At 54.1% G+C, this 24,395-nt stretch overlaps 1 protein-coding gene across 8 annotated transcripts; it reads left to right on the top strand.

Annotated features, from left to right (window-relative positions):
• Window positions 1-1,136: 1,136 nt before the first annotated feature.
• SEPTIN4 (septin 4) lies at window positions 1,137-23,920 on the top strand. 8 transcript variants are annotated; one of them, XM_060133408.1, is made up of 14 exons: window positions 1,137-2,631; window positions 3,269-3,313; window positions 4,526-4,533; window positions 17,514-17,807; window positions 18,151-18,244; window positions 18,680-18,766; window positions 19,270-19,393; window positions 22,057-22,191; window positions 22,305-22,422; window positions 22,511-22,612; window positions 22,810-22,906; window positions 23,000-23,162; window positions 23,322-23,421; window positions 23,693-23,920. In XM_060133408.1, the coding sequence occupies exons 1-14, from the start codon at window positions 1,137-1,139 to the stop codon at window positions 23,750-23,752; spliced, it is 2,922 nt and encodes a 973-aa protein (XP_059989391.1). In that variant the 3' UTR covers window positions 23,753-23,920. The 8 variants fall into 8 exon arrangements, with proteins under 8 accessions (XP_059989391.1, XP_059989396.1, XP_059989392.1 ...); XM_060133409.1 differs by lacking the exons at window positions 1,137-2,631; window positions 3,269-3,313; window positions 4,526-4,533 and adding exons at window positions 12,450-12,570; window positions 16,082-16,111; XM_060133410.1 differs by lacking the exons at window positions 1,137-2,631; window positions 3,269-3,313; window positions 4,526-4,533 and adding exons at window positions 13,023-13,040; window positions 16,082-16,111.
• Window positions 23,921-24,395: the final 475 nt, after the last annotated feature.

Below are 24,395 nucleotides of genomic sequence, written 5' to 3'. Positions count from 1 at the left end.
GCACATTGCGTCCAAAAAAAAAAGTGGATTTTTAAAAATTTTAACTTTATGTCTCTAATCAAGTCTGAATATAAAGATCCAGAAACAGTGATTCTGAACATCCCATAACTGCCATGACCCTTCAGGGTCAACTGTGAAATGCTGGATACGGTAGGGTCTGTGTCAGAGACTGGGAGAACCAGTGTGTGAAAGGCAGAGAAAGATGACAGTGTCTCTCTCTTATCCAAAATGCTCATCCAAGTTGGAAAGTCACTCTTCAAATCAAGAAAGGACTGGAGTCCAGCTGATCATGATAGCTGAAAGGAGGGAATCATGAGAAAGGACACTAACATTTATTGTGGGACATGCACCTACCAGGCAATGGTTTCCAGATGAAGAAACCAAGTCTCATGCAAGTCAAGTAACTTGTCCAAGGTACACAAGTAGCCGTTTGTGATTGAAACCGATGACTGACTCCAAATCCCTTCTACAATCCTACACTCACTCCTGGGCCAAGAATGTGTGAGAATTTAGGATTTGAGCAACCCGGCTTTTCACCCCAGGACCAACCAAATCACCCATGAAACCTGTAAAAAGCTGGAGTTCTATTTTTTTGCCTTATATATAGTGCAGTTCCAAACCAAATTGGGACAATTTTGTACCTTGCACCTTATTAAAACTGGGGCTACACAGCGTGATTGATTTGAGTAGCCTTGCCTTAGTAGCATGTTCAGGCTGATTCCTTCTCTCTGGATGAGTCTCTGGGAATTCCTAGAACCTGGGGAGAGTAAGGGAGGATCTACAGCCTTCGTTATACACACCAGGGAATCCTTGTTTTGCTGAGAACTTGGTCAAAGCTTTGGTGGTGTCAGCTCCAAAGACAAATCCACAGTTTCCTTGCAGTTACTACGTAAGAGTATCTGAAGAATTGTGGCTGTATCCCAGAATATTTCATAGGAGGCTCCTTCCTTTATGACATCACCAGGCAGGTAGCTAAGGGGACTATTGGAGACACTTGGAGAGCAACAGCCACCTTTGTGGGAGTGCAAGAACAGCAGGTTTTAAAACTGAGGGTAAATATTCAGGCTTCATCAGGACCCTGAATACAAGCCAGCCGTTAAAATATGGGCTCTACCCACAGAGGCTCAATCTATCCTATGGTCAAGACAAATAAAGGTGGGTCCAAGGTCGCAGTTTCAGCACAGAAAGGGGCCGAGGTTACTAACACAACCCCTCAGCGAGGACACGAATACGATCTTGCCTCAAGCCAGCGGCGTGGCACGGCCTCCATGATCCCTTCAGCCCATCGAAGATCAGAAGCTGGGCATTCCACCATTCCCCACTTAGCCTCAGAGTACCCTGGATCTATCACCCCCCACTCAGAGCCAGGCCTCTCCGGAGCACCCAGCTGTCGAACCGAGATCCGATCAAAATCTGAAGCATACCGCCATGCCGTCCAGATCCAGCAGAATGTTAGTACATCCAGAGAGCAAGCAGCTAGAAGATGGGGTGAGAGCAAACCAGGGCGTGATAACAATAATCGCTACTCATTAATTCCAGAGGCCAAATCCTCTCGCCGGTTGAGTTTTGTCAACCAGAAGGACAACTTCACAATCTTAGAAGAAGACCCACCCTCCAAGGTCCAGTACCCACAAGGGGTCAGAGTTCCCCATAGGCCTTTGGTTTATCCAAAGGATGAAGCAGTCCAAACTGAACCCACTCGAAAGAGTTTGACTGCTGCTAATATCAGATCTCCAAGGAGACCCTTTAGCCCGGAACGCAGCGGCAGCCGCGTCTGTACGGTCTCTCGACCGACCCAGAGACGAACCCCTGGCCAAGAATCTGAAATGGGCTGTCAAAACTCAATTTACACAGACCCTAAGGCCTTGCATACAAGTACGAACTTGGAATCATCCCTCAGACTCTCCTTCCTTAAAGATTTGGATGGTGGACGCAAAGTTTCTATGCTCCCAGAGCCTGAGTCTATCCGCAAGCATTCTGTCTACACTGAAACCAAGTCCTTCCCAAAGGTCTTAATATCATCAGAAGTGGAGCCCAACGTGAAGTCCTCAATCCGAGGAGACAGTGAGGGTGGCCACAAGGTCACCATCTCCCCCGGGGGACAGTCAGCTTCCCGTGTGACATCTCAAGCCATGTCTGAGAGCCCCTGCAAATCTTCCACGTTTGTCACTCCAGAGCCCATCTATAAGCAGCATACCACAAGACCCTCAAAAAGTAATTATGTGTCCTCAGGACCCACACTTAGGCATCCAGAGCCCTCTGGAAAGCCCTCTGTCCATGCAGAACTGGAACTGACCCCTCGGCCCTTACCCCCTCGGTCCTTACCGAGATATGGGCCAGACTCCTCATGGTGGGCCTTACTCAACCCTGAAGTTGAAATGCCCCAAAGCCAGCCAATAACACTTGATTCCGAGCCTAAGTCCCCTTCTCCCGTAGACCCTTCAATGTCCTTTTTTGAAATGGAATCAAGCCCTTTCTGTGAGGATCTCATGTCCCCGAGAGGGAAGCCAAGTCCATCACCACCACCATCACCAAAGGAGTCTCCAAGCCCGGAACCGCTGAGGGAAGTGTCACAGGTCCGCAAGCACACCTCCAAACAACCCATTCAAAGGTTTAGTGCTTTCTTCTTGGGTATGTGAAGAAGCAGACTACCCAGGTGCAGCCCCAATTTAGTGAGGTGGGATGCTGGGGTGGGCAAGAAGTTCTCCCTCTGCATTCTGGGCCTCAGAGCTGCCCTCCTTTCAGAGCCAAAGTTAGACCCCTCCTTGAGCCCATTGCTCCATTCCTTCCCCACCAGCTTCTCTGAGCTCCAAGCTAATGACATCGATGACGATGCTTGGGCCAGAGTCAGGCATTGACTCTTCCAGGCAACGCTGCTTAGCCTTTCAATGGAAGGTAGTAGAGAGTGGTTTGCAGGGTGGGAAGCTACTTCCCGAGAGTGAAGATAAAGGACTGAGCTGGTAAAGAGAATAGGGTCCTCAGGTAAATATTCTGGCCACAAAGTGGGCCATAAATGAGCTGGGACTTAGACTTCCAAGGGGGGAGAGGCATTAACAGTGGCACAAAGAGAGGGTGGGGAAAAAGGGAGAGGGAGGGTGGGAATGTGATACTTAGTCTCAGGCTGGAGGAGCTTCTTGGAGACATCAAGCGCTGAGGGCACCTTTGTGTGGAGAAACGTGGAGCTAGAAAGGGAGATGTTAAGCAGTGAGGGGAGGGGGCGTGTATCCCACAGAGAGAAAAAAAGAGCAACAATCTCTGTTACTTTCAGATGTCTCTGAGGAAATGTACAATCGTGTCATCTGGTGGCTAAAAGGTCTGTGCTTTTCCCTCCTGTGGGTCCACTCTGGGGGGCTGGGAGGCAGGAGGACAGTTGGGAGGGTGGCTCTGTATCCGCAGAGCCAGATCTGTTAGGATGGCCCGTGCTGGGATTCTGACTTGAAGGGGCAGAGGAACGTCTCATCTTGCCTAAAATTCTACCATTAGAGTCATTCCTTTGGGACTTGGAAACTTTTTTCATTCTCAAGAGTCTCCTTTTAATGGGAAGGAGTCACTTTTGGAATGGAGAACGATTTAAGCCCATGGCCTTTCAGATTAGCTGGTCTTTACCTACCATGTGATAAAAAGCAAACATCAAAAGCCCCGTTAACACAAGTGACCTGCTTCATGGTCTCAATCAGGGCTAACTCCAAACTTATTCAGGTTGAGGGGGTATCCCCACGTGTGTCTCTGCTTCCTCAGAACCCTCTTCAAGCCCCCATCCCAGGATCTGGGAGGTACTTATTGGCTGCCGCCCTGGCAGGCTCTCCAGGGATGATGTCTAGGTGAGGATATCAGTGGGTCCTGCAGCCAGCCAACTTGAGAATCCCCAGGGTCTGACCCCCCTCCCCCCACACTCACTTTGTGCTCTTGACCTCTCTGATAGGAGGGAAGGTGGGAACCAGTCCTAATACAGAGCATCTTAGTGGCAAGGAATTCCTGCTTCAAGCGTTATGGACCAAAACATGCTCCAGCCCTATGAGCACAAGAGAGGCCAGGGCTCTAGATGAGGACGTTCCTAGAGAGGAGAGAGCCCTGGGAATGCAGTCCAGTCCCCACCAGCAGTCCTGCCCCTCAGAGGGAGCAAAGATCCATAAAGGAGAGGTTTTTAGAATTTTATTATTGGGTTTGAGCCCTGTGTCCACTATTTTCTGACTGTGACCTTGGGTAAGTTATTTTACCTCTCCAATCATTAGTTTCCCCATCTGTTATTAGGAACAATGGCTTCCTCTTAAGGTTCCTGCAAGGACTCACCAAGCTATTACACGTAAAGCACTTAGCATGGTGCCTGGCAACAGTGAGCACACAGTAAATGCTAGCCATTGTTATTTGGGCCACTTTGGACTAGGAAGGGATTTGGGCCAGGTTGTGCCCAAGTTCACTGGACATCTTTAGTAAAATTCTCTTTTTCCCCTCCTGTTGGCACTCTCTGAGTTCCATTTGCTGACCCCCTGGGAATGCCTGGCTTCTACTCTCTCCATTATGACAGATGAGGAGGTAAGAACGCCCCTGGGAAGTTACTTCCCGTCTTTCCGTGCTCCCCCTTATCCAGGTGCCTCTCTTACCCTTTAATGGAAGCAGATGTGAAAGGAGACAGACAGAGGTGCTCCCTATGGTTGGGCAGGTTGTTCACTGCACAAGGGCACCTGGCAGAGAAGCAGGGGCTGAAATCTAGCCTGTGTTCCACTTGCCAAGCTGTGCACCTGTGGGGCTGCATCTCCCCAGAGGGGCATTTACATGAAGGTACCAGAGCTAGTTGCAACGCTGGAGAGAAGGAGTAGACACCTTTTGGCAAACGATGAATCCTGCCAAGTGCTCTGTGGGAAGGCTGTCTGGGAAGCCATAGGCTGGACCCATCCCGCTTGGCTCTCCCCTCTCCAGCCTAGGGCACTCCAGAAAGGGGACATTTTTCTGGGTTACACACTATTTGAGTCCTCAACTTGGAAAGGCACAAGGTGAACTCTGCTCTCGGCAGCCCTGTGTCCTGAATTTGGCAAAGCGTGTCCTGATTTCACAGTGCGTTGTTCCTATAAGTACTTTCATTCTTCTTGGTCCATGTTTGATAAGATAGTCCAAGCTCTTTTGCCTTTGTTCTTTGTCTTGCCATATCTCTCCCTTACCCAAAGTCCAGCATGGCCTCTAATGGACTAGCCCAGGATGGACAGTTGACTACAGGTGCAAAAGACAAATGAGATGTGCGTGTGGCAGGGGACAACAGCCAGAACAGCTGCGGGGGATGTGCCAGAAATGCGGCTGCCACCCCCCTCTGCCATGGCTGCTTGTCTAGCCCTGGGCCCTGGGCTCAGCTGTGGGTGGGAGCAGCTACTTTTAGAGATTATCTCCATGCAAGACAGTAAATCCTTCTCTCCCTCCTGCCTTTCTCTCTTCCTTCCTTTCTCCTTTTCTCCCTTCCTTCCATAAAGAGTTTTTATTCAGATGCTTAGCACTCTGCTAGGCACTATTGAGGAAACCATTGAAGCCTCGCACACACATTCTTTGGCCTTGAGAAACTTACCATCTGGATGGGGAGATAAGACATATGGGCAGGAAACATTGAAACAACAGTATGAAATAGTCCGTGCTCAAATGTTCAAATGAATGCAACAGACTGAATAAGTGCCCTTGGAGGGTCTTAGGAGAGAGGGAGTCAGCAGGGACTTTGCGGGGAGGCGGTCAGGTTACCCACTCCTTCCCAAAGCCGGCGGGGTGGGGGATATCTTAACAGCCAGCCTCTTGTTCACCCCTTGATGCAAACCTATACCTTTGGGAAGGGATTAGTATTTCCCCTCATTCAGGATGTGATGCTTTTGACAGAGCAAGTTCCTCCCTGTTTTCCTCCAGCTTGCCCTCTTTCTTTATGCATCTTGTTTTAGTTTAGGAAGTCAAAAGCCTTGGCAGCAGGACGGCTCCTTCTCAAAATAGCTCTTATCCTGTCTCGATAATTGCAGCTCTCCAGCCTGTTCAGCAGCAGAGCTGCTCCCCAGAAGCTGGGAAGAGAAGACTCCCAGGCAGCGGGGCCTGCTGGTCTTCTCTGGATCTCTGGAAGTGGGTGGCATGGAGGTGGGCCCGGTACTCTCCTCACAGGGTGTGCAAGAGCTAGGCTTTCCTCAGACTGCTCCCTAGGCTGCATGGCCCACAGGCAGTCCCAGGATGAAGACTCTGTGGTGCTGGTGTCCAAGGCCTCTGGTTCCTCTCATCTAGGAATGGTTGACTGTGGAGTCTGGTCCAGATTCCATTCCCGGCAGGAATTCTCTGGTGGCCCAGCCATGGCGCCTGGCTCGTGGATGGCAGCCTGTTTGTTGCTGAGCCTCACAAGCCCTTCTGGGTCCACAGCTGGGGACGCAGCGTGATTCAGCCTCCTCCCAGGCGGCCCCTCAAGACCTTTTTGTCTAAGGAGCAGGGTAGACAGATGCTTCTCATCCTTGGTTTGGGACATTAGGGACTGGAGTCTTCCCGGAGGAGGTTATGCTGGACTGAGGGAAACATTCCTGGTGGGTTTTTTTTTGGTACCAGAACTAGCAGAAGCTCAATAGGAAGGTCCTGAGGGTGCCCTCTGCGGTCAGCGGGGGCTGTCTTCTCACACAACCCTGGGGAATTCCCTGGAATAAAGCAGCTCTTGTTGGGAGGGGCTGCCCTGGTCCCAAGATCCTGTGTCCTCAAGGCACCTAACCTACTCACCCTTGGATGTGCTGTCAGGGGACAAGGTGGTTTACTCCCTGCTCTATCAATTATGCAAGGAATCAACTCTGGAAAACAGGCCAGGAACAAGAGGAGGCTGTTTCAGTGATACCTAAGGCACGCTTCAGTATCCTAAGGGTGACATGTCATTTGTCCCTGGGGGATGGGACGGCCAGCCTCCTCTTGGCTCCTGAGTCACGGGGAAGTTTTGCTCAGGTAGACTAACTTGGCAAGGAAGGACCCAGAGCCTAGGAGCAGCACAGGGAGGCTCCGTATTCCTGGGGATGTTAACAGGATCCTAGGATATGGGCTGTCTGGCGGGAACCCCAGAATCATTTTCCTACCCCCTCATTTTCTCTTGCTTTGTAAAGAGGCTCATAGTTGAAAGGGAAGGGGGTTGTTGAAAGGATGGAGCAGAGCTGCTGAAAATGGGGCAGGGCACCTTGGGAGGCTTTTCACAGCAGCCTGACCCTCGCTACCCCGCTGCTTTTCCTGTCAGATGGTACCTTGTTCACTGCAGCTATCGTGGGCAGTCAAGCCCAGAGCAGGATGGGAGGCTGGAGACCTCTGGCCCAGACTTGCTATTTCGGGCACAGGCTAGGTTGACCAACTCATCAGGGTTTGCCCCGGGTGCTCCTGACTTTAACATTGAAAGTCTTGCATCCTGGGAACTCCCTGAGTCCTGAGCAAACCGGGACAGTTGGCCACCCTAGGGCAGATGGTGTGGTATGCCTCAGCAAGAGCCTCTGGAAGCACAGGGCAGGGGGGTAATGTCCTACCTCCACCGGGAGACCTGGGCAGATTGCTCCCTCTGTCCGTACAATGAGGGCAGGAAAATGCTATGCCTTCCTCCCGAGCTTGATGGCAGAATCCCTTCAGTTTTTTGTTCTGCCCAGCATGAGCACACATAGGGAAGAACCAGCCACATCCATTTTGGACTTTCTAGTGTATTTCCAGAAGCTACTTGGTTCCCTGCCAGGAACCCATCTCCAACATTACACATTTCTATCAGAGTAGTTCGGTGCTGTTTAAAGTGGTGGGTTTTTCAGGTAAGAAGAGAGACAGTGGGCCTGAGTAGACTGGGCAGCTTGGCCTCAGAGGGCAGGTGCATACGCAGATGAGAAAGAAAATCTGTAATGCAGAAGCCATCTGACAGCTGCTCAGCCAGAGGAAGGCTGTCCTGAGTGACAGAAATGATCATGTCCCTTCACCCTCCTCTGCTCAGCTGCCTTTGGCCCAGCTGCCACGAGGGGAGAAGCAAGAGACAGCTGCACCTTGGGGGCTGAATGCAGGCCTGGAGGAGGACAGAATGCAAGGCAGCTCCTGAGGGAAGCTCAGACCCTGACACTGTAGATGGGAGGACTGGGTCAGCCAGTCATTTCCTTGGCACACCTACCACCGGCAAAGTCATCTAGCTCCAGGGCTCTCAACAGTGGCTGTGTTGGGGAATTGGGTTCAATAAGTCTGAGACCAAGACCTGTTTTCTAGAGATAGAGTGGTGTCTAGCTGGAGAAGCTGACTCCACAGTTGGTGGCAGCATGGTCATTCCAATGTCACTTTAGACTAAGTCTTCTCTCCCATCCCTCTACACCCATTACACATGCACATGCTCATTCTTCGGAGGGAAGGCATTTGAAATAGTCACAGTTGACAGTTGCTAGTTTGGTGTTGATCATTTCGGTGTTAGCTGAGATAATAGCTGCCATTCATTTTAGTGATTATACCTGCGCTAAGTGTATCGCCTTAGTGAATCTTCACAGCAAACCTATGAGGTAGACTTTTTCTCCCTATTTCACAGATGAAGACACCGAGGCCCAGGGCTTGCTCATCAGTGCCTGGAGCGCTCTAGGGAGCATCTTGCCCCAGGGGTTCATAAACTCTTCTGTGTGGTGTATAAACTCTTTTTCTGTAGTCACATATTCCTGGGAGATAACTTCCTGATATTTCAGTAGCACCGTTAGATATCAAGAATTGTGAGAGGAAAGGTTGTAGTGGGGGTAACATCTGGGTCTCTGCCTTTGAACTGAGAGGCTGGGAGGTCAGCGTGAGCTGGTAAACAGCCAGAATGAAGGGCAGGTTATGGGTCAGCGAAGCCCATAGCCTCAAGGCTTGTCTGTACTCCAGAATTAGAGTGGAAACTAAGCAATGATTCCTCTTGGTCAATCCATATCGATCAGACATCTCTTGGGGGCAGAGGCCTGGTGACATATTCACTGAGTTGAAGTGAGTAGAGGTTAAAATAGAAAACATACTCCCCATCCTTGAGGGGCTTGTGGTTAATTTGGAGAGAAAAGTATACAGATGGATCACTTGGAAGGAAGTGAATATCAAAGGACAAACAAAGTCCAGGGCAACGAGTCAGCGAAGCTTCCAGCATGGAGGCCCTTGGAGGGTCAACAGCAGGGGGAGACAGACTTTGGCTCAGGTGGTGGTAACTCACCACCCAAAGATTGAAGGGCAGCTGTTAGAGCCAATGAGTTTTTGGCCATGGAAGATATTCGAGCAGAGGCTGGAAGGTCAAGGGAGGGGGACTTGAAGGGAGTCAGACACGCAGGGGGTAGTGTTATTAGGAGGTGTGTAAGTCCCTTCCATCCCTGAGCCTCCTGTGCCCTGTCCTGCCGCAGAGAGGATGTTGGAAGGGCCCTCTGGCTGGCTTCTATCACCCTGCTGGCTCTGGAACTGTCCCTTGCTGCGGCCGTTCAGCAGGTGCCAGGAAACACCGTGTTCCCTGACCTTGCTGCCCTCATCTCGTGCCTGCCCCAGGATCATGGGACACTGGGGAGCAACAAGGGAAGGAGTGAGGCTTAGGGTATTTTGGTTTCTTGCCTCTGCACCGACCTTGCCGGACAGACTGGCTAAGGTTTCCTTGAAAGACACAAGCCAGTGATAGATAGACGTTTGGCTCCACCAGGGCTCTCTGACTGTATCATCACTGACTCAACACCTCTGGGGCAGGGGTACTATTAGCTCTTGCACCACTTAAGGGAAACTGCTACCGAGAGGCAAATGTGGCCTTTGCTAGTCAGGCAGATCTGAAGTCCTGATTTCCGGTGGTAATTACTCTTTATTCTTGACTTTGGACCTGGGCCCTGGCTTGGCCCAAGTGCAGCATCCTTGTTTGCCATCACTGTGCCATATACCCTTCACCCATGCGCGGGCAGGAAAGGTCCAGTGGAGGGGGGGCCAGGAGGTTTTCCGTAAAGACCATATTAGCCTGATCTAAGTAGAGGGGGCCCAGGACAGCAGACTGGGGCCGTGGTTGCTGATATGAGTTTCCCAGAAGAATCACCCTCTGTGCAAGGTGTGTGTCGACTCTCCAGACGCTTGGCTTGAATACCCGACCCCAGCAGTGCCCCGGAAATTGTACCCTAGTCAAGGACATCAATGCCTGGTGGGATGTTGAATTTCTTTCTTCCTTCCTTCCTTCCTTCCTTCCTTCCTTCCTTCCTTCCTTCCTTCCTTCCCTCCTTCCTTCCTTCCTTCCTTCCTTCCTTTTCTGCCTGCATGGCTTGCAGGATCTCAGTTCCCCAACCAGGGACTGAACCCAGGCCCCAGCAGTGAAAGCCTGGAATCCTAACCACTAGGCCACCAGGGAACTCCTGGGATGTTGAATTTCAAGAGAGAACCAGAACTCCAAGAGCTGAGGGGCACTGAGGTAAGGTTGGCCAGACAACCTGCTGGCTGGTGGTGGCACAGAGCACACAGTGATCAGTGACTCACACAAGGGCTGCTATATCTCAGCCCTGCTTCTGACCAAGTGTCAGACTCTACCTGTCCCAATACAGAACATGAGAGCTGGAGTTGAGGGTAGCACAATCCTCTCTCTCAACGGGGGAAACAGAAGCACAGGGAGGGGAAGGGACTTTCAGGCAGTGAGATAGTTGCCAGAGCTGGCATGGGGACTTACTCCCGGGCCAAGTTCTCACGGAGACCCCTGAATTGCTACAGGGCTAGCATGCGGGGCTGTATAGGTAGAGTGACCCAGAGTCTACGTTAGGCTTTTATTTTGCCCAGCCCATGCTTCATGTTGGGCCTGTGACCATCAAGACCATGAGTTCCATGGTCCCTCCCTCTTTTGGGGCCTCACTTCCTTCAAAGCAAGCTGGCACCAACGTGCCTTAGGAAACACAGGGCTCTCTGGGGTCTGGGCAGCAGGTGCCTGAGCAGAGCTGGGATTCCAGCTGCAGCTGAGGATGAGCTGCTAGCTGAGATGTGTTTGTGTCTACACTTGAGCAGCAGCCAGAACTGGGGGAAGGAGGGACATTATGATTGTGGAAAATAAGCCTTTGTGATAGGGCCTGTCTTCCTTGACATAGGCTTTCTCCCTTGGGCCCAGCACTCACAGTCCAGGCCTTGCAGACTGAAGCATCCAAGAGGTATTCTTTTTTTTTTTTTAATTTATTTATTTGTTATTTATTTTGGCTGCACTGGGTCTTAGTTGTGGCACACAGGACTTTTGTTGCAGCATGCGGATTTCTTAGTTGCAGCATGTGAACTCTTAGTTGCAGCATGCATGCGGGATCTAGTTCCCCAACCAGGGATCGAACCCGGGCTCCCTGCACTTCTTTAAGCAATGACACCCCTTCTATCCTCCAGCCCACCATTGCCAAATATTCAATAGCAGTCCCATGTTTTCTGAACCTGATCTCACCTGTGGTACCCAGGCCCCCTCCCTCTCTCTGCCGAGTTTTGACAGATCCCAACCAAGACCACTGGGTCACGGATCACACTGAAATAGTGTAGGCAGGCCTCTAGCACTTCTACCAATAGAGGGAGGGGGCCATGCCTGTGGCCTCAGTTTTGTCTAAAAGGTATTCAAGCCAGTCAGTCTGCTCTGGAAGAGGACTCTTGGAAGTCAGGGAGGGGCATGCTGCTGGAAACTTCCACAGAAGCCTGACCAGCTCAGACCTGTATTAGCTCAGGAAATCCCCACCAACTCCCCACCCCCTAAGCATCTATGTTCTCCTAGCTGCTGCTGACCCTTCTGAGCCTCTAATGCCTCTAAAGCTGCTGGGGATTCTGTTCCCACAGCATCTCACCTGCTTGCCCAGCATGGCCTCTCCTGAGGCCCTCACCGCCTTCCACAGCCACAGGCAAGGCTTCACTTCCCCGGAAAGGCCACTCAGCCTCTCCCTTCCATTCTTCCAACAGATGATCCCGGATAACTTATGCAGCAAATCCTCTTTAATCTTTAATGTAGGCTCTTGCACGAAGGGAACCTCCTGTCTCTTCCTCACAGCTTGGCTGGAGGTGGAGATTGTCTGACATTCCACCTTAGGAGGTGTACAGACGGTATGGACAATCAGTAACTTGGACATCAGCTGGGTTCAATTCCCACAAACCTTGTGGACTCTCCGGGGTAACTGATCGTTTCTCCCCAACCTGTGAGGCAAACCCCCCTCTCCTTCCAAAGGTTTCTTCTCCTGGGGACACCAGGTGGGCCCTTCCTTTTTCTTTGGGGACTGGCTCAAGCCCCCACGGTGCTGCGCTGCCTGGGCAGGCCACTCTTTAGGGCCTGAGTGAGGAAGAGCCAAGTGACCAGAGAAGCCCTGTCTCGAACGCCTCTCCGCGCTCTGTCTCCGGGGGTCGAGAGCTGCAAAGCCCCACGGCGGGCCGGCCACCCCTTGCCCAGCCTACGCCGGCTCCCCGCGCCGCGGAGGTGCAGGCCCCGCCCCGGGGCCGCCCCGCCCCGCCCCCCGCCGCCCCGCCCCCCGCCGCCGGGCCCCGCCCCCGGCCGGTCCGCTCTCTGGGCGGCGGGCGGGGGCAGGCGGTGTGGTGAGGTCGGCACGCAGCTCCGGCCGCGGGTCGCTCGGGCGCTGTCCAGGCGGAGCCGGCCCGGCCCGGGCTGCAGCCATGGTAAGGCTGGCGGGCGCGGGGCGGGGCCGGGCGCGCAGGGCCCGCCGCTCCCGGGCGGCTTCGCCGAGACCCGCGGCGCCGCAGTCCAGGCTGTGCGGGGCGGGAGGCGCTGTCGCCTGCCGCGGGCACAGGCAGGCTGGCGGACGGCGCTGCGTCGCTGCTCCCAAGTTTCTTCTTCTGATGCGAGCGGACACGGAGTGGGCCCCGGCCACCGGGGTGCTGCCCCGTTCTTAGACGGAGGGGTGGGTCCGTGCTGGGTGGGGAGGGGGCGCCGGCCGAGACGCGCTGGTGGGCTGGGGTGAGTGAGTCAGGCAGGGGCGGAGGTGAGGGTCCCCACCCTTGCCTAGATCAGCTGTTACCTGGGTGACTCTTCCTCGCCCACCTACCCTAGGCTCAGGGACCAGCACCAACTTCCTTGGAAAACACACACAGGAGGCCCGCAAACACTGCCTGCCTCGCCAAGAGGGATGGTGAGACGTTTGGGCCCTCCCTTCCCACAGCACCATCTGCCCAGGGACCTCAGAGAGAGGGAGGCCCAGCCACCATCCTATCCCGTGGAATCAGCTATATCCCTCTGCCTCTGAGACAGGAACCATGGGGAATCTTCCTCCTGCTGCATCCTCCCCCCTCCCCCCAAACCAGGTCCCTCTGCAGTGATGGAGGGTGGAGGGAACTCATTCCTGCCACCTGCCTGTGGTGGGAGGAGAAACAGTAACCCCAGCCAACCACCCTGAAGACCCCCCAGGTAGGAAGTTTTGATGTTTGGCCGTGAGGGTGTAAGCTCTTTTCCTGCCATCATTGCCAGAGCCTGCCACAAGCACATTATGCTGAGTGTCAGGGCCTCCAGGCCCTATGCCAGCTTCTCCTCCCAGTCTGGAAGCCCCCTAGCCTTTGCCCTCTGCATTGGGAAGCACAGGCTGTTTACAGCAGGAGGAGATCCGTGACCAGCCTGTGGGGCAGGATGTTGGCTGTGGGCAGCCTCCAGAGAGGAACTCCCCGGGCCCTGTGGAATCAGAAGCTTCCAGGTCTAGAAAGGCCAGCCTTTAGGGCTCTTCTCTCTCAAGCTGTGTCCAGGCCGAGGCCCAAGTCTTGGCCAGGAAGTCTTGGTGACACTGTGACCTTCCCCAAAGGGGGGTTTCCTGGGAGAGGCCAAGTGGTGCCTGCCTTTATCCCTGCCCCCATCCTTCTCCTCACATGGGGACGGACAGACTGATTGTCCCAGGGATGGAAGCCTGGGGGAGCGCTGATTGTTCTTAGTGCCAAGTGTCCCTAGTGCAGGGGCCGAGAGGGGCTTCTTCTGCCACACACTAAGTTCAGTTCAGCTGAGGTCTCGGTGCTTCAGCTTGGCTGAGGCCACCCTGTTCCTCTGTATTTAAAGGCACCCTGTCAGCACCAGCGTCCTCAGCCTCAGGCCCCTGCCTCAGGCCAGCCCAGTCCTTAAGCTGACGGGGTTCATGTCAAGCCAGACTTCTCTATGAGGGTCACTTCGTGAAAGGAGATCAGGCATCCAGCTGCTTCAGAGATCAGTGGGGAGAGCTCCCCAGCCCAGGAGCCCCAGGGGTTTTGAATTGGCATGCAAAAAGAAGGACTTGGCTAACATGAATAACCATCCTGTGACTTGAGATGTACCTTCTCTCCCCAGGTTCAAAGCAGCTTGAGGTATCTGTCATCTGGGAGTGCTTTCTTTCCCCAGCCTTCCTGGGAGGCAAGGAAGGGCCATTCACAATTGGACATTAGGGCCCTGAAATTAAGATACTATTCAAAATCACAAAGGGTATTTCTAGCCAAACCAGAAACACTGGCCTCCTGACTCCTAGTCAAGTGCTCCATCTGCTCCCAGTTAGGTCCCTCAGTTTGTCTCCCACCTAATCGGCAACTTGGAAGCCTCTGGGATCCCAGCCTCTCCTTGACCTGAACTCATGCCCCTCAGAGACCAAGTGTTAGCAGCTCCCCTGCTGACTCTCTGAAAGTGATGGGGTGATGAAAGTGATACAGGTCCCCATGAGTTAGAGGTCAGGTATCCTAGGATGGAAGGAATCCCTGCAGCAAAGGCCTCTCTGTGGCTGGGACTCTCTGCAGGGAAATCTAGGGGCGGATTTCTAAGGCAGTGCGCTTCTCCACTGAGAGAACACAGAGGGACACTGGGAAGAAAAGTGGGGCCATTCCTAAGAGAACATACACCCAGGGGATTATAGGACACCCCACACTACTTCAGCACTGCTTGAAGTTAAGGTGAAAGAGATTGGAATCCTTTGGGACTGGAGTCTCCTGGGTAGCTGCCCCACGTACTGATGGACCAGGTCACCTTGGTGACAGGTCTCAACCCTCTGACAGGCCTCAGTATCCTTGGGGGTTACAGGAGAGGCCAAGTGGATCAAGAGCCTGTGTTGCAGACAGACTTGGGAGGCTGGTGCTCTGCCCATCGGGGTAGGCAGCGGGCAGGCATCACGGAGCAGCCAATCAGAGGAGGAGGGGACTGCAGAAAAAACGAGTGATCCTGCTGCAGCTGAGCTGTCCTTGGAGGGTGGGAGCCACGGGAAGGGAGGAGGAGGGGTTGGGGAAGGACATTCCACAGGCTTTTTTGGCCCCTGACAGACACAGGGGGGTCAGAGAGAAAGGGAAAGGAGCAAGTCAGGACGCTGGATTCCAACAAGAGCATCAAGACCAGGCTGTTTCTGTGTGTGAGGAACTTTTCTTGGGAGATAAAATTAGACCTAGAGCTTGCTGACAGGGAGTCTGAAGCGTGGGACATGGACCGTTCACTGGGATGGCAAGGCAGTTCTGTCCCTGAGGACAGAACTGAAGCTGGGGTAAGGTGCTGCTCTGGGAGATGGGTGGACCCGCCCTGTCTTCCCCCTGCATTGTCTGGGATTGGGGCTCAAAGTCAGAAAATGATTTGGTCACTGGCGGAGCCGGGGGCAGGGAAGGACAGACAGGAGGTGAGGCCCCTCGTGTCCTAACTCCTTGTCTAGAGCCCCTGTGGGCCCCTCCGTGCTGATGAGCAGCTCCCTGGCATGGAGAGTGGTACTGGGTTCCTGGCGACTCTACTTGAAGATTGCAAGGGCTGGGGGTCTCCATCAGTGCCTTCCTTTCTCCCTTCCTTGCAGCCCCGCCGCTCAGTGCCCCTGGGGAAACCAGGCGGAGTGCAGTCCTCTCTCTCCCACCCTCAGCCTGACCCCCAGACCGACTGCTGCGTCACTGTGGGGTTGTGCAGAGGGGCAGGGTTTCCCCGAATTCCCCAGACTCTTCAGCTGCCACCCCCAGCCCCATCCCTTCTCTGTTGCCATATAATTAATCGTCCAGGCTGGGACACTTTGCAGAGTGAAAAGGGGCAGTTATGCCAGAACAACAAACATAAACTGGGATGTGTGGTCACCCCACCGGCCCCCACAAATACTGTGGGTAAGAAAAAGCCTGTTGGGTCAGGCTTGCCTCAGGACTGTCTCTTCTGGCCACTTGGCCCCTACCTGCTGTTTCCAGTTTCCGTCTAAAGGCCCCTTTTCCTGTCTAGGCAAGCCCTGGAGACTACGGCTATAAGCAGGTATGGGGACTTGAGAGGCGACCACCTGGAAGTAGCTCCTAGGGGACTTTCCCCTCTAGCCTCCCCCTCTAGTCCCTTCCCTCTGCATAAACCTGTCGGCGTGACTGCATCCCTCAGTTCTTCCCTTTGTTAAAACGAGGGCCTGCAGGAAGACCACGGCCGTGTTATCTCCCCTCACCCTGGCTGGGACTCCACCGTGGTCTGGGGTAGCCCCCGCTGGCTTGGCTGATTCCCAGAGGGTGAGTCAGCCTGTGAAGCCGGCCCTTGTCCGTTGTCTGGGGGAGGCACGTGGGTTTTGTGAGCCCGAGCTGAGCCCAGCACCGCCAGGCACTCCGCAAAGGGGGCTGGCCCCAAAGGAGAGAGAGGAAGCTTTAGGGTCTGGAGCTGAGGGTCAGAGTGGCAGGGGGCAGTGACCTGCCTTCCCAGCTGGAGATGGAGTGGAGCAGGTCTCCACAGAGGAGCCAGCCCCTCGCTGCCTACCACCCGTGCGGTTCACAGTTGAGACCAGACCCCCTCCCGCACTGCAGGCTAAAGCCTATCTCTGGGCACAGGGGGCAAGGGGCAGCTGCAGGTGCTTCCCCCTATACATCCCTCATAGTTGGGGGCTGTCAGAAGTGTGCTGCCGTCCTCCCTCACCTGGTCCCTCCCAGCTCCCCTTCCCCCACACTCAGCATCCACTGGCAGGTTTCCCCTTCGCTCCTGGGGCCCAGGCTCAGGCTCTGTGTGGCTCAGTGTCTGGAATAAGGGGGGTCAGGTCAGCTGTACTGAGTTCTGGGCAGTGAGTCCTGGGGAGTGAGCACCTCCAGTAGAGTCCGCACCTCAGTCCCAGAGCTCAGCGCCTGCAGTGACAGGAGGTGAAGAGACCCCTGCTGGCTCTTGATTTGCCTGGGGCTGGGAGCTCCCTTCTCCCCTCCCTCGCTCCCTCCTGCCCCTACCCCATTCTGGCTGTCTGCACTCTCCTGAGTCCTGAGCCACAGTCTCCTCTCGGCTCTGATGCCTCTGTCTGCTCCCGCTCATTCAGCCTGACTTCCTGGCCTTTGGGGCAGTCCCTGGTCCTGGCTTGGAAGGGCAGCCTCAACAAGCACCCTGCTGAGAGGGACCATTGGGACTGGAGCTACTCAGTTCCCAAACTGGAGCAGTTTGCAAGGGCTCTGGGGGCTGCCCAGGGCTGCTGCTGGACCCCAGGGCCTTTCCTGACGTCTTGGACCCTTGCACCAGGGAGGCATGTGAGCAGTTGCGGGAGGGATGGTGAGCGCTTCCTCTGGCTTGGCCGCCTGTGCAGTTTCTTTCCCTTGTAACCATAAGTGCTTTCCTTTCTCCCTCTCGCCTTCTCCTGTCTTCCTCCTTCATTCTTCCCTTCCTGCCACCTGCCCGCCTACCTCCCCCCACCCCGAACCCTCAGATCAAGCGCTTTCTGGAGGACGCGGATGATGCAGAACTGAACAAGTTCGTGAAGGATTTCCCAGGAAGCGAGACCTACCACCAACCAGAGGCCAAGACCTGGGTGTCCAGGCCCCAAATCCTGGAGCCGAGGCCCCAGGCCTCGGACCTCTGCCAGGATGACCTGGAGTTCAGACCCCCTTCGTGGCCCCAGCCCTCTGACAGCCAGCAGTACATCTCTGCCTCAGCCCCTCTCAGCCCCTCAGCCCGGCCCCGCAGCCCGTGGGGCAAGCTCGATCCCTATGACTCCTCTGAGGTAGAGCGTCCAGCCCTGCCTTTGCCTCTCAGTGGGCTGGTGCAGGAGGACCCAGGGAGGGAGGAGAGGGAGCCCGAGCGTGTGTGTGCGTGCACGTGTGTGTGTGTGCGTGCGCACGCATGTGCGTGCTGAGCTGGAGCCCCTCTCTGTCCTGTGTTGGCCCCAACTCTGTGGTGTCACCCCCCAGGTATGTTGGAAACTGACAATACCAGCAGGGACGGGAGCCCAGCTGGTAGCACCAGGTGGGGCCTCAAAGGAGGCTGACTCTGCTCTTTAAGGCTGGCGTTGGGTCCTGGGGTTCTTCCGCCTATACCCTGATGCACTCTGCCTTCTCGTCCACTAGGATGACAAGGAGTATGTGGGCTTTGCGACCCTTCCCAATCAAGTCCACCGAAAGTCCGTGAAGAAAGGCTTTGACTTTACCCTCATGGTGGCAGGTAGAGCAGGGGTGGGGCAGGGCAGGGCTGGGCAAGAGGTGTCTCAAGTGGGGATGGTCTATATGTGGGGAGTGGGCATGGGTAGGGCAGGAGAAAACCAGGGGCTGTGCCTTTTTGCAAAATAGCTGGGAGACGCGGGTGGCCAAAAGTATGTATATGTTGCAGGAGAGGGGGTGGTGACAAGGTACAAAGAATATTTAACCCTCAGCTTTCTAGTAGTTGCCTTTCTCTGTGTGACCTTGGGCAATCTCTTATCCTCTCTGGGCCTCATCCAAATGAGAAGGCTGGACGAGCTCTTCCAGCTCTGCTGTAGTTTAGTCTCTTCCCAATTAGATGAGAGAGCAGCTGCCCCCGCAACCCCGCCACCTTGGTCCGGCGGGGTTGCCTCTTGGTTACAGATCTGATTTGGTGCCTCTGTCCTCTCTCCTCTGTCAGGAGAGTCTGGTCTGGGGAAATCCACCCTCGTCAATAGCCTCTTCCTCACTGATCTGTACCGGGACCGGAAACTCCTCAGTGCTGAAGGTGAGGAAAGGAGAGGAGCATGGAGACAGGCAGGCAGAGCTGACTTGGGAAATCGAACTGACTGCAGGCTCTGAGGGATGGGACCTTCCCCAGCACGCAGGAAGCCATGGCTTCCTAGAGAGACTGCTGGCATCTCTCTGTAGGCCTATTTGGCCTGGAAGCCCACCAGCCAGCTCCCTAAAGATTTGGGTGCCGAAGCAGGGCAGGGACCAGAGTCCTGCTCTTGGAGTGAGTCTCTGACCCCCAAAGGATTCCAGGAATCCGAGAAAAGAGCCGGGAGCAGAGAAGAGGCTGGGGCCAGAGCCAACAGCCACCGGCATTTCCTGTGTTGGGAAATGTGCTCCTTGCTGGTTCCCAGAGAACAGGCCCCCAGGCAGCCCCTGGGGGCGGGAAGGGGGGCAGTGTGGGTGAGGCAGTCTGGGCAGCACTGGCTGGGGTGGGTGATGTGTCCTGACTGGGCAGGCCCTTGCCCTTGCCCTGGCCTCAGTTTCCCCCTTCTCCAGAGCGGATCATGCAAACAGTGGAGATCACTAAACATGCAGTGGACATAGAAGAGAAGGGTGTGAAGCTGCGGCTCACCATTGTGGACACACCGGGTTTTGGGGATGCGGTCAACAACACAGAGTGGTATGTCTGACCAAGCACAGCCCCTGCCCCGACCCCCACCAACTCCGTACACACACACAGGGGCGCACATAGGCTCAGACACACCCACAATTGTCAAGAAGAAGGGGTTTGTGCCCTCGAGCGTGCCACTGCCCTTTACCGGACAGCTGTCTCTGTAAAGTGAGAGGGAAGGCCTTGGAACAGATGATCTCTAATGTTCCGTTGATTTGACCCACAATTCTAGAATGGGGTTGAGGACACAGATAGGAAAGAAGAGCCTCAAGAAAGCAAACACATGTGAAAACGTGTAGCACAGTGCCTGACACATAGTAGGTGGTCAGTAGTTGTCACCCTCCCTCCTTCCATTCCTTTCACCAGCAACATTTTAGGTGTTACAAGCAAGTTATGAAAGACGTGAGAGTGCGTGGAGGGAGGGGTGAGGGGAGAAATAAGAGGCAAAGGGAGAGCATGGGTGGAACTTTGTTTAAACTCCTGGGACCCTCTAGGCCACCTGCCAAAATAAAAGGTGGCTTACCAGCCCCACCGCAATCATCCCTGACATTTTTTTCAGGAACTAGAAGGATGCTTAGATAATGGTCAGTCAGACAGACCTGAGTAGATGAGGAGGAGAATGGGTGATAAGGACAAGAGAAATGGTGATGCCTTTGATGAGGGAGTTAGGCAGGGTGGTGCTCAGACACCTAGACTGAGAGTTCAGATCTTGATGCAGCATTTAGGAACTGCGTGATCTTGAGCAAATGACCACATTCCCATTTCTTCAACTGAAAAATGCTGGCCTTACCACCTCACCCAGTTGATCTGAAAATCAACCCAGAAAGATGCATGTGAATATGCATTAAAAACATACAGTTTTGGGCTTCCCTGGTGGCGCAGTGGTTGAGAGTCTGCCTGCCGATGCAGGGGACACGGGTTCGTGCCCCGGTCCGGGAAGATCCCACATGCCGCGGAGCGGCTGGGCCCGTGAGCCATGGCCGCTGAGCCTGCGCGTCCGGAGCCTGTGCTCCACAACGGGAGAGGCCACAGCAGTGAGAGGCCCGCGTACCGCAAAAACAACAACAACAACAAAAAAGCATACAGTTTTTACAGGGCTGTGTACATTATACTCATGAATATTAAGATGATAATTTCAGGATCAGTGAAACATAAAAGTGTGGGGTCCCCTGTTCAAAATGATTAAGAATTTCAGCATGGCCACAGCAGAGAATAAACCAAACATGGGCCTCTCTGAGCGCAGGGCCCCGGTATGACTGCACGGGTCACACGCCCAGGAAGCTGACCCTGGATAATTGCCTCACAGACTGATCAGACCCTTACGGACCTTTCTGTGCTCTGAACCACTATCCCCTCCATTTGTGCTTGATCATCACAACATGTGACTTTCGGCTCAGCACATTGGTTCATCTTCAACTTCATGATCTAAGCCTTGAGGGGAGGGCCACTTCTTATATTCTTGCCACACACTGTGCTGGTACATGGTGCATGGTCTCTGTAAATAGTCCTGCTGGATTGAGGTGGTCTCCAGTCATCACCACCCTTCCGGATCGGGGACTACGTCTCAGCAAACTGGGCTCGCCCTGAAACTCGAGCCCCAACCAGCACCTGCCTCCTACTGTAGCAAGTATCATTCCCTCCTTCAATCAGTCTACTTACCTCCTCTTGCCTTTCATAATAATAATAATTTCACCTGCCTGGCACCTCACAGTTTGCAGGGCACCACCACGTGTTCTCATTTAGTGAAGCAGCAGATGAGGTGTCCAGCCTGTGCTGGACATTTTAAGGGATGCAGAACAAGTGTAAATAATCCTTGTCACTGGGAGGCTTACAGTCTAGTGGCAATGGGAGTGGGGGAGTGGGGGGCGCAGCAGGTCTCTAACGTGTCAATCAGGTAAAAACTTAGCTTAGTAAGTGGGTTGGGCATTGTGGTGGCAGACACACTGAACTAGGAGTCAGAAGGCCAGGAGCCTGAGTGGGTAGAGAGTTTGCTAGCTAAAGTGATCTGGATTAAGTCTCTTCGCAGCTCTGGATTTAGCTTCTTCACGTATAAAATGAGAATAATGATGCTCATAATGGCCACCCATCAGGGCACCTATCAGTGAGGATGAAACTCAAGAACAGAAGAGCAAGAGACTTGAAAATTGAGGTTGTTGAATATATATATATATATAAAACCTCTGTGTGTGGTGATGGGAAGGGGAGAGCAGTGTGCATTGCTATAGTCACAGGACCCTTCATGGGAGAGATGGTTCTTGGATATGGCTTTGAAGGATGGAGTGGGCTTGGAGAGGTGGAGGAGAGGATGGAACCACACGAACAAAGGCTCTGAGGCTGAACTGCGAACCTGACTTAGGGCTGCCCTGGCCTCCAGTTGGTTTTCACCTGCCGGCACCTTGCTAGTCTTATTGCTTTCTTTGGTCATCTGGGCTCTTTTCCTTTCATCAAGCTAGTATTTATTGACCTCTGTCTGTGTGCTTAGTCTGATTTTCTGTCAGGGTGTTTGAGATGCACCCCTGACCCACCCAGGTACCTCCCCGATGATGTACTCAAGCAAGTCGGGGAATAGCAAAGTCTTGAAAAGACTGCTCGGGGCGTGGGCTCCTTGCAGGCCCAGAGCTCACTAGGCAGCCCTCACTTCCAGTTTCTCTGCTTCTCTGTCCCTGCCCCAGCTGGAAGCCTGTGGCAGAATACATCGACCAGCAGTTTGAGCAGTATTTCCGAGATGAGAGTGGCCTGAACCGCAAGAACATCCAAGACAACAGGGTGCACTGCTGCCTGTACTTCATCTCGCCCTTCGGCCACGGGTATGGTCTGAGCCTGAGGCTCCTGGCATCACCGGGTGTTGCCAAGGGAACAGGCCAAGAGCACCAGGGGCAGGGCTGCCACTAGCAGGTGGTCACAGTTTCCTGTTCCCCAGGCTCCGGCCACTGGATGTTGAATTTATGAAGGCCCTGCATCAGCGGGTCAACATCGTGCCTATCTTGGCAAAGGCGGACACACTGACACCTCCGGAAGTGGAGCGCAAGAAACGCAAAGTGAGGGAAGCTGGTGGGGGAGGGGAGCAGGTGGGCTTCTGGAAAGGATGGGGTCCCCAGAACTATGGGCCCCTCATGTGTTTGCCAGATCCGGGAGGAGATTGAGCACTTTGGAATCAAGGTCTACCAGTTCCCAGACTGTGACTCTGACGAGGATGAGGACTTCAAATTACAGGACCAAGCCCTAAAGGTGGGGCCACCCCAGGGCATCCCTTTCCCATCTTGTTTCTTCTGGGCAGAAAAGAGAAGTAGAATTCTATATAAGGGTGGGCTATTGGGGTGGAAGAGGACCCTGGTTTCCTAGCATGAACCAGAGAAGATGAAGATAAAGGTGGAAAGGAACAGGTGAGAATGGCGATGTTGACAGACACCCCTAACTTCTTCCAGGAAAGCATCCCATTTGCTGTAATTGGCAGCAACACTGTCGTAGAGGCCAGAGGGCGGCGAGTTCGGGGCCGGCTCTACCCCTGGGGCATTGTGGAAGGTAAAGCAATGAGCTTGTGACCAGGGTATCTCCTTGCCCTCAATGGTTCTCCTGTACCCATGCGCCTGGCTGACCCCTAGCCTTGCTGTGCAGTGGAAAACCCAGGGCACTGCGACTTTGTGAAGCTGCGGACAATGCTGGTGCGTACTCACATGCAGGACCTGAAGGACGTGACCCGGGAGACACATTATGAGAACTACCGGGCACAGTGCATCCAGAGCATGACCCGCCTGGTGGTGAAAGAACGGAATCGCAAGTATGGCCAAAGGCCAGGACAGAGCTGGCAGGGGTGGGGTTTGGGACACAGCCTTGGGTGAGACAAAGCCCTTCCTTTGTTCTATAGGCTCTGGGCTCAATCCAAGCGGGTGCTGGGGTCTCCCTAGCCTTACCAACCCCCCTTTCCCCTCCCCCTCAGCAAACTGACTCGAGAGAGTGGTACCGACTTCCCCATTCCTGCTGTCCCATCAGTGGCAGATCCAGAAACCGAGAGGCTGATCCGAGAGAAAGATGAGGAGGTGAGAGTTGGGTGGGGCAGTAGGAGTTGCCAGCCTGAGAGGACCCCTGCTTAATCACAACCCTCAGTATCTCTTGGTTTGGGAATAGGAATATCCCTGGCCCTGGTACATATCTGGATCCTGGATTGGTGGCTTAGTGGTTCTACCCAGAGACTCCATCACACCTCGGGGCTACCAAGGCCCTGGCTGAAGGGATTAGAGGTTGGGGGCACCTCTCTAAATCTATAGGACTCTCTGAAAGGCCCCACTTTGATTCATGTGCCTGTTCCAGCTGCGACGGATGCAGGAGATGCTGCACAAAATCCAAAGACAGATGAAGGAGACCCATTAGCTGGCTTTCAGCCTTGAATATTTAAACGCCGCCTCTTCGTCCTGCCTATGCCAGCCCCTCCCAGCACCAGCTCTGCTCAGGCCCCTGCAGCTACTGCCACTTCGCCTTACATCCCTGCTGCCTCCCCAGAGACTCAGAGGAAATAAAGTTTAACAAATCTGTAGGTGGCTTCTGGTGTCACTGTCTGTATCTTTATAAATTTATTTATTTTATTTATTTTTGGCTGCGTTGGGTCTTCGTTGCTGTGCACGGGCTTTCTCTAGTTGCGGCGAGTGGGGGCTACCCTTCGTTGCGGTGCACGGGCTTCTCATTGCAGTGGCTTCTCTTGTTGTGGAGCACAGGCTCTAGGCACACGGGTTTCAGTAGTTGTGGCATGGGGGCTCAGTAGTTGTGGCTCGTGGGCTCTAAAGTGCAGGCTCAGTAGTTGTGGCGCACTGGCCTGGTTGCTTCACGGCATGTGGGATCTTACCGGACCAGGACTCGAACCCGTGTCCCCTGCATTGGCAGGCAGATTCTTAACCACTGTGCCACCAGCGAAGCCCACTGTCTGTATCTTTACCATCTCAGGGAAACCAAGAAGATCCTAGGACCCCGTTTTGAAAGGTTGCTGGAGGAGGGTGCTGGCTTCTGACTTTTAGTAGGG

This window comes from Lagenorhynchus albirostris, chromosome 20, assembly GCF_949774975.1.
Source record: "Lagenorhynchus albirostris chromosome 20, mLagAlb1.1, whole genome shotgun sequence".
Lineage (NCBI taxonomy): Eukaryota > Metazoa > Chordata > Mammalia > Artiodactyla > Delphinidae > Lagenorhynchus > Lagenorhynchus albirostris.
This window is presented reverse-complemented; position numbering and strand designations above follow the sequence as displayed.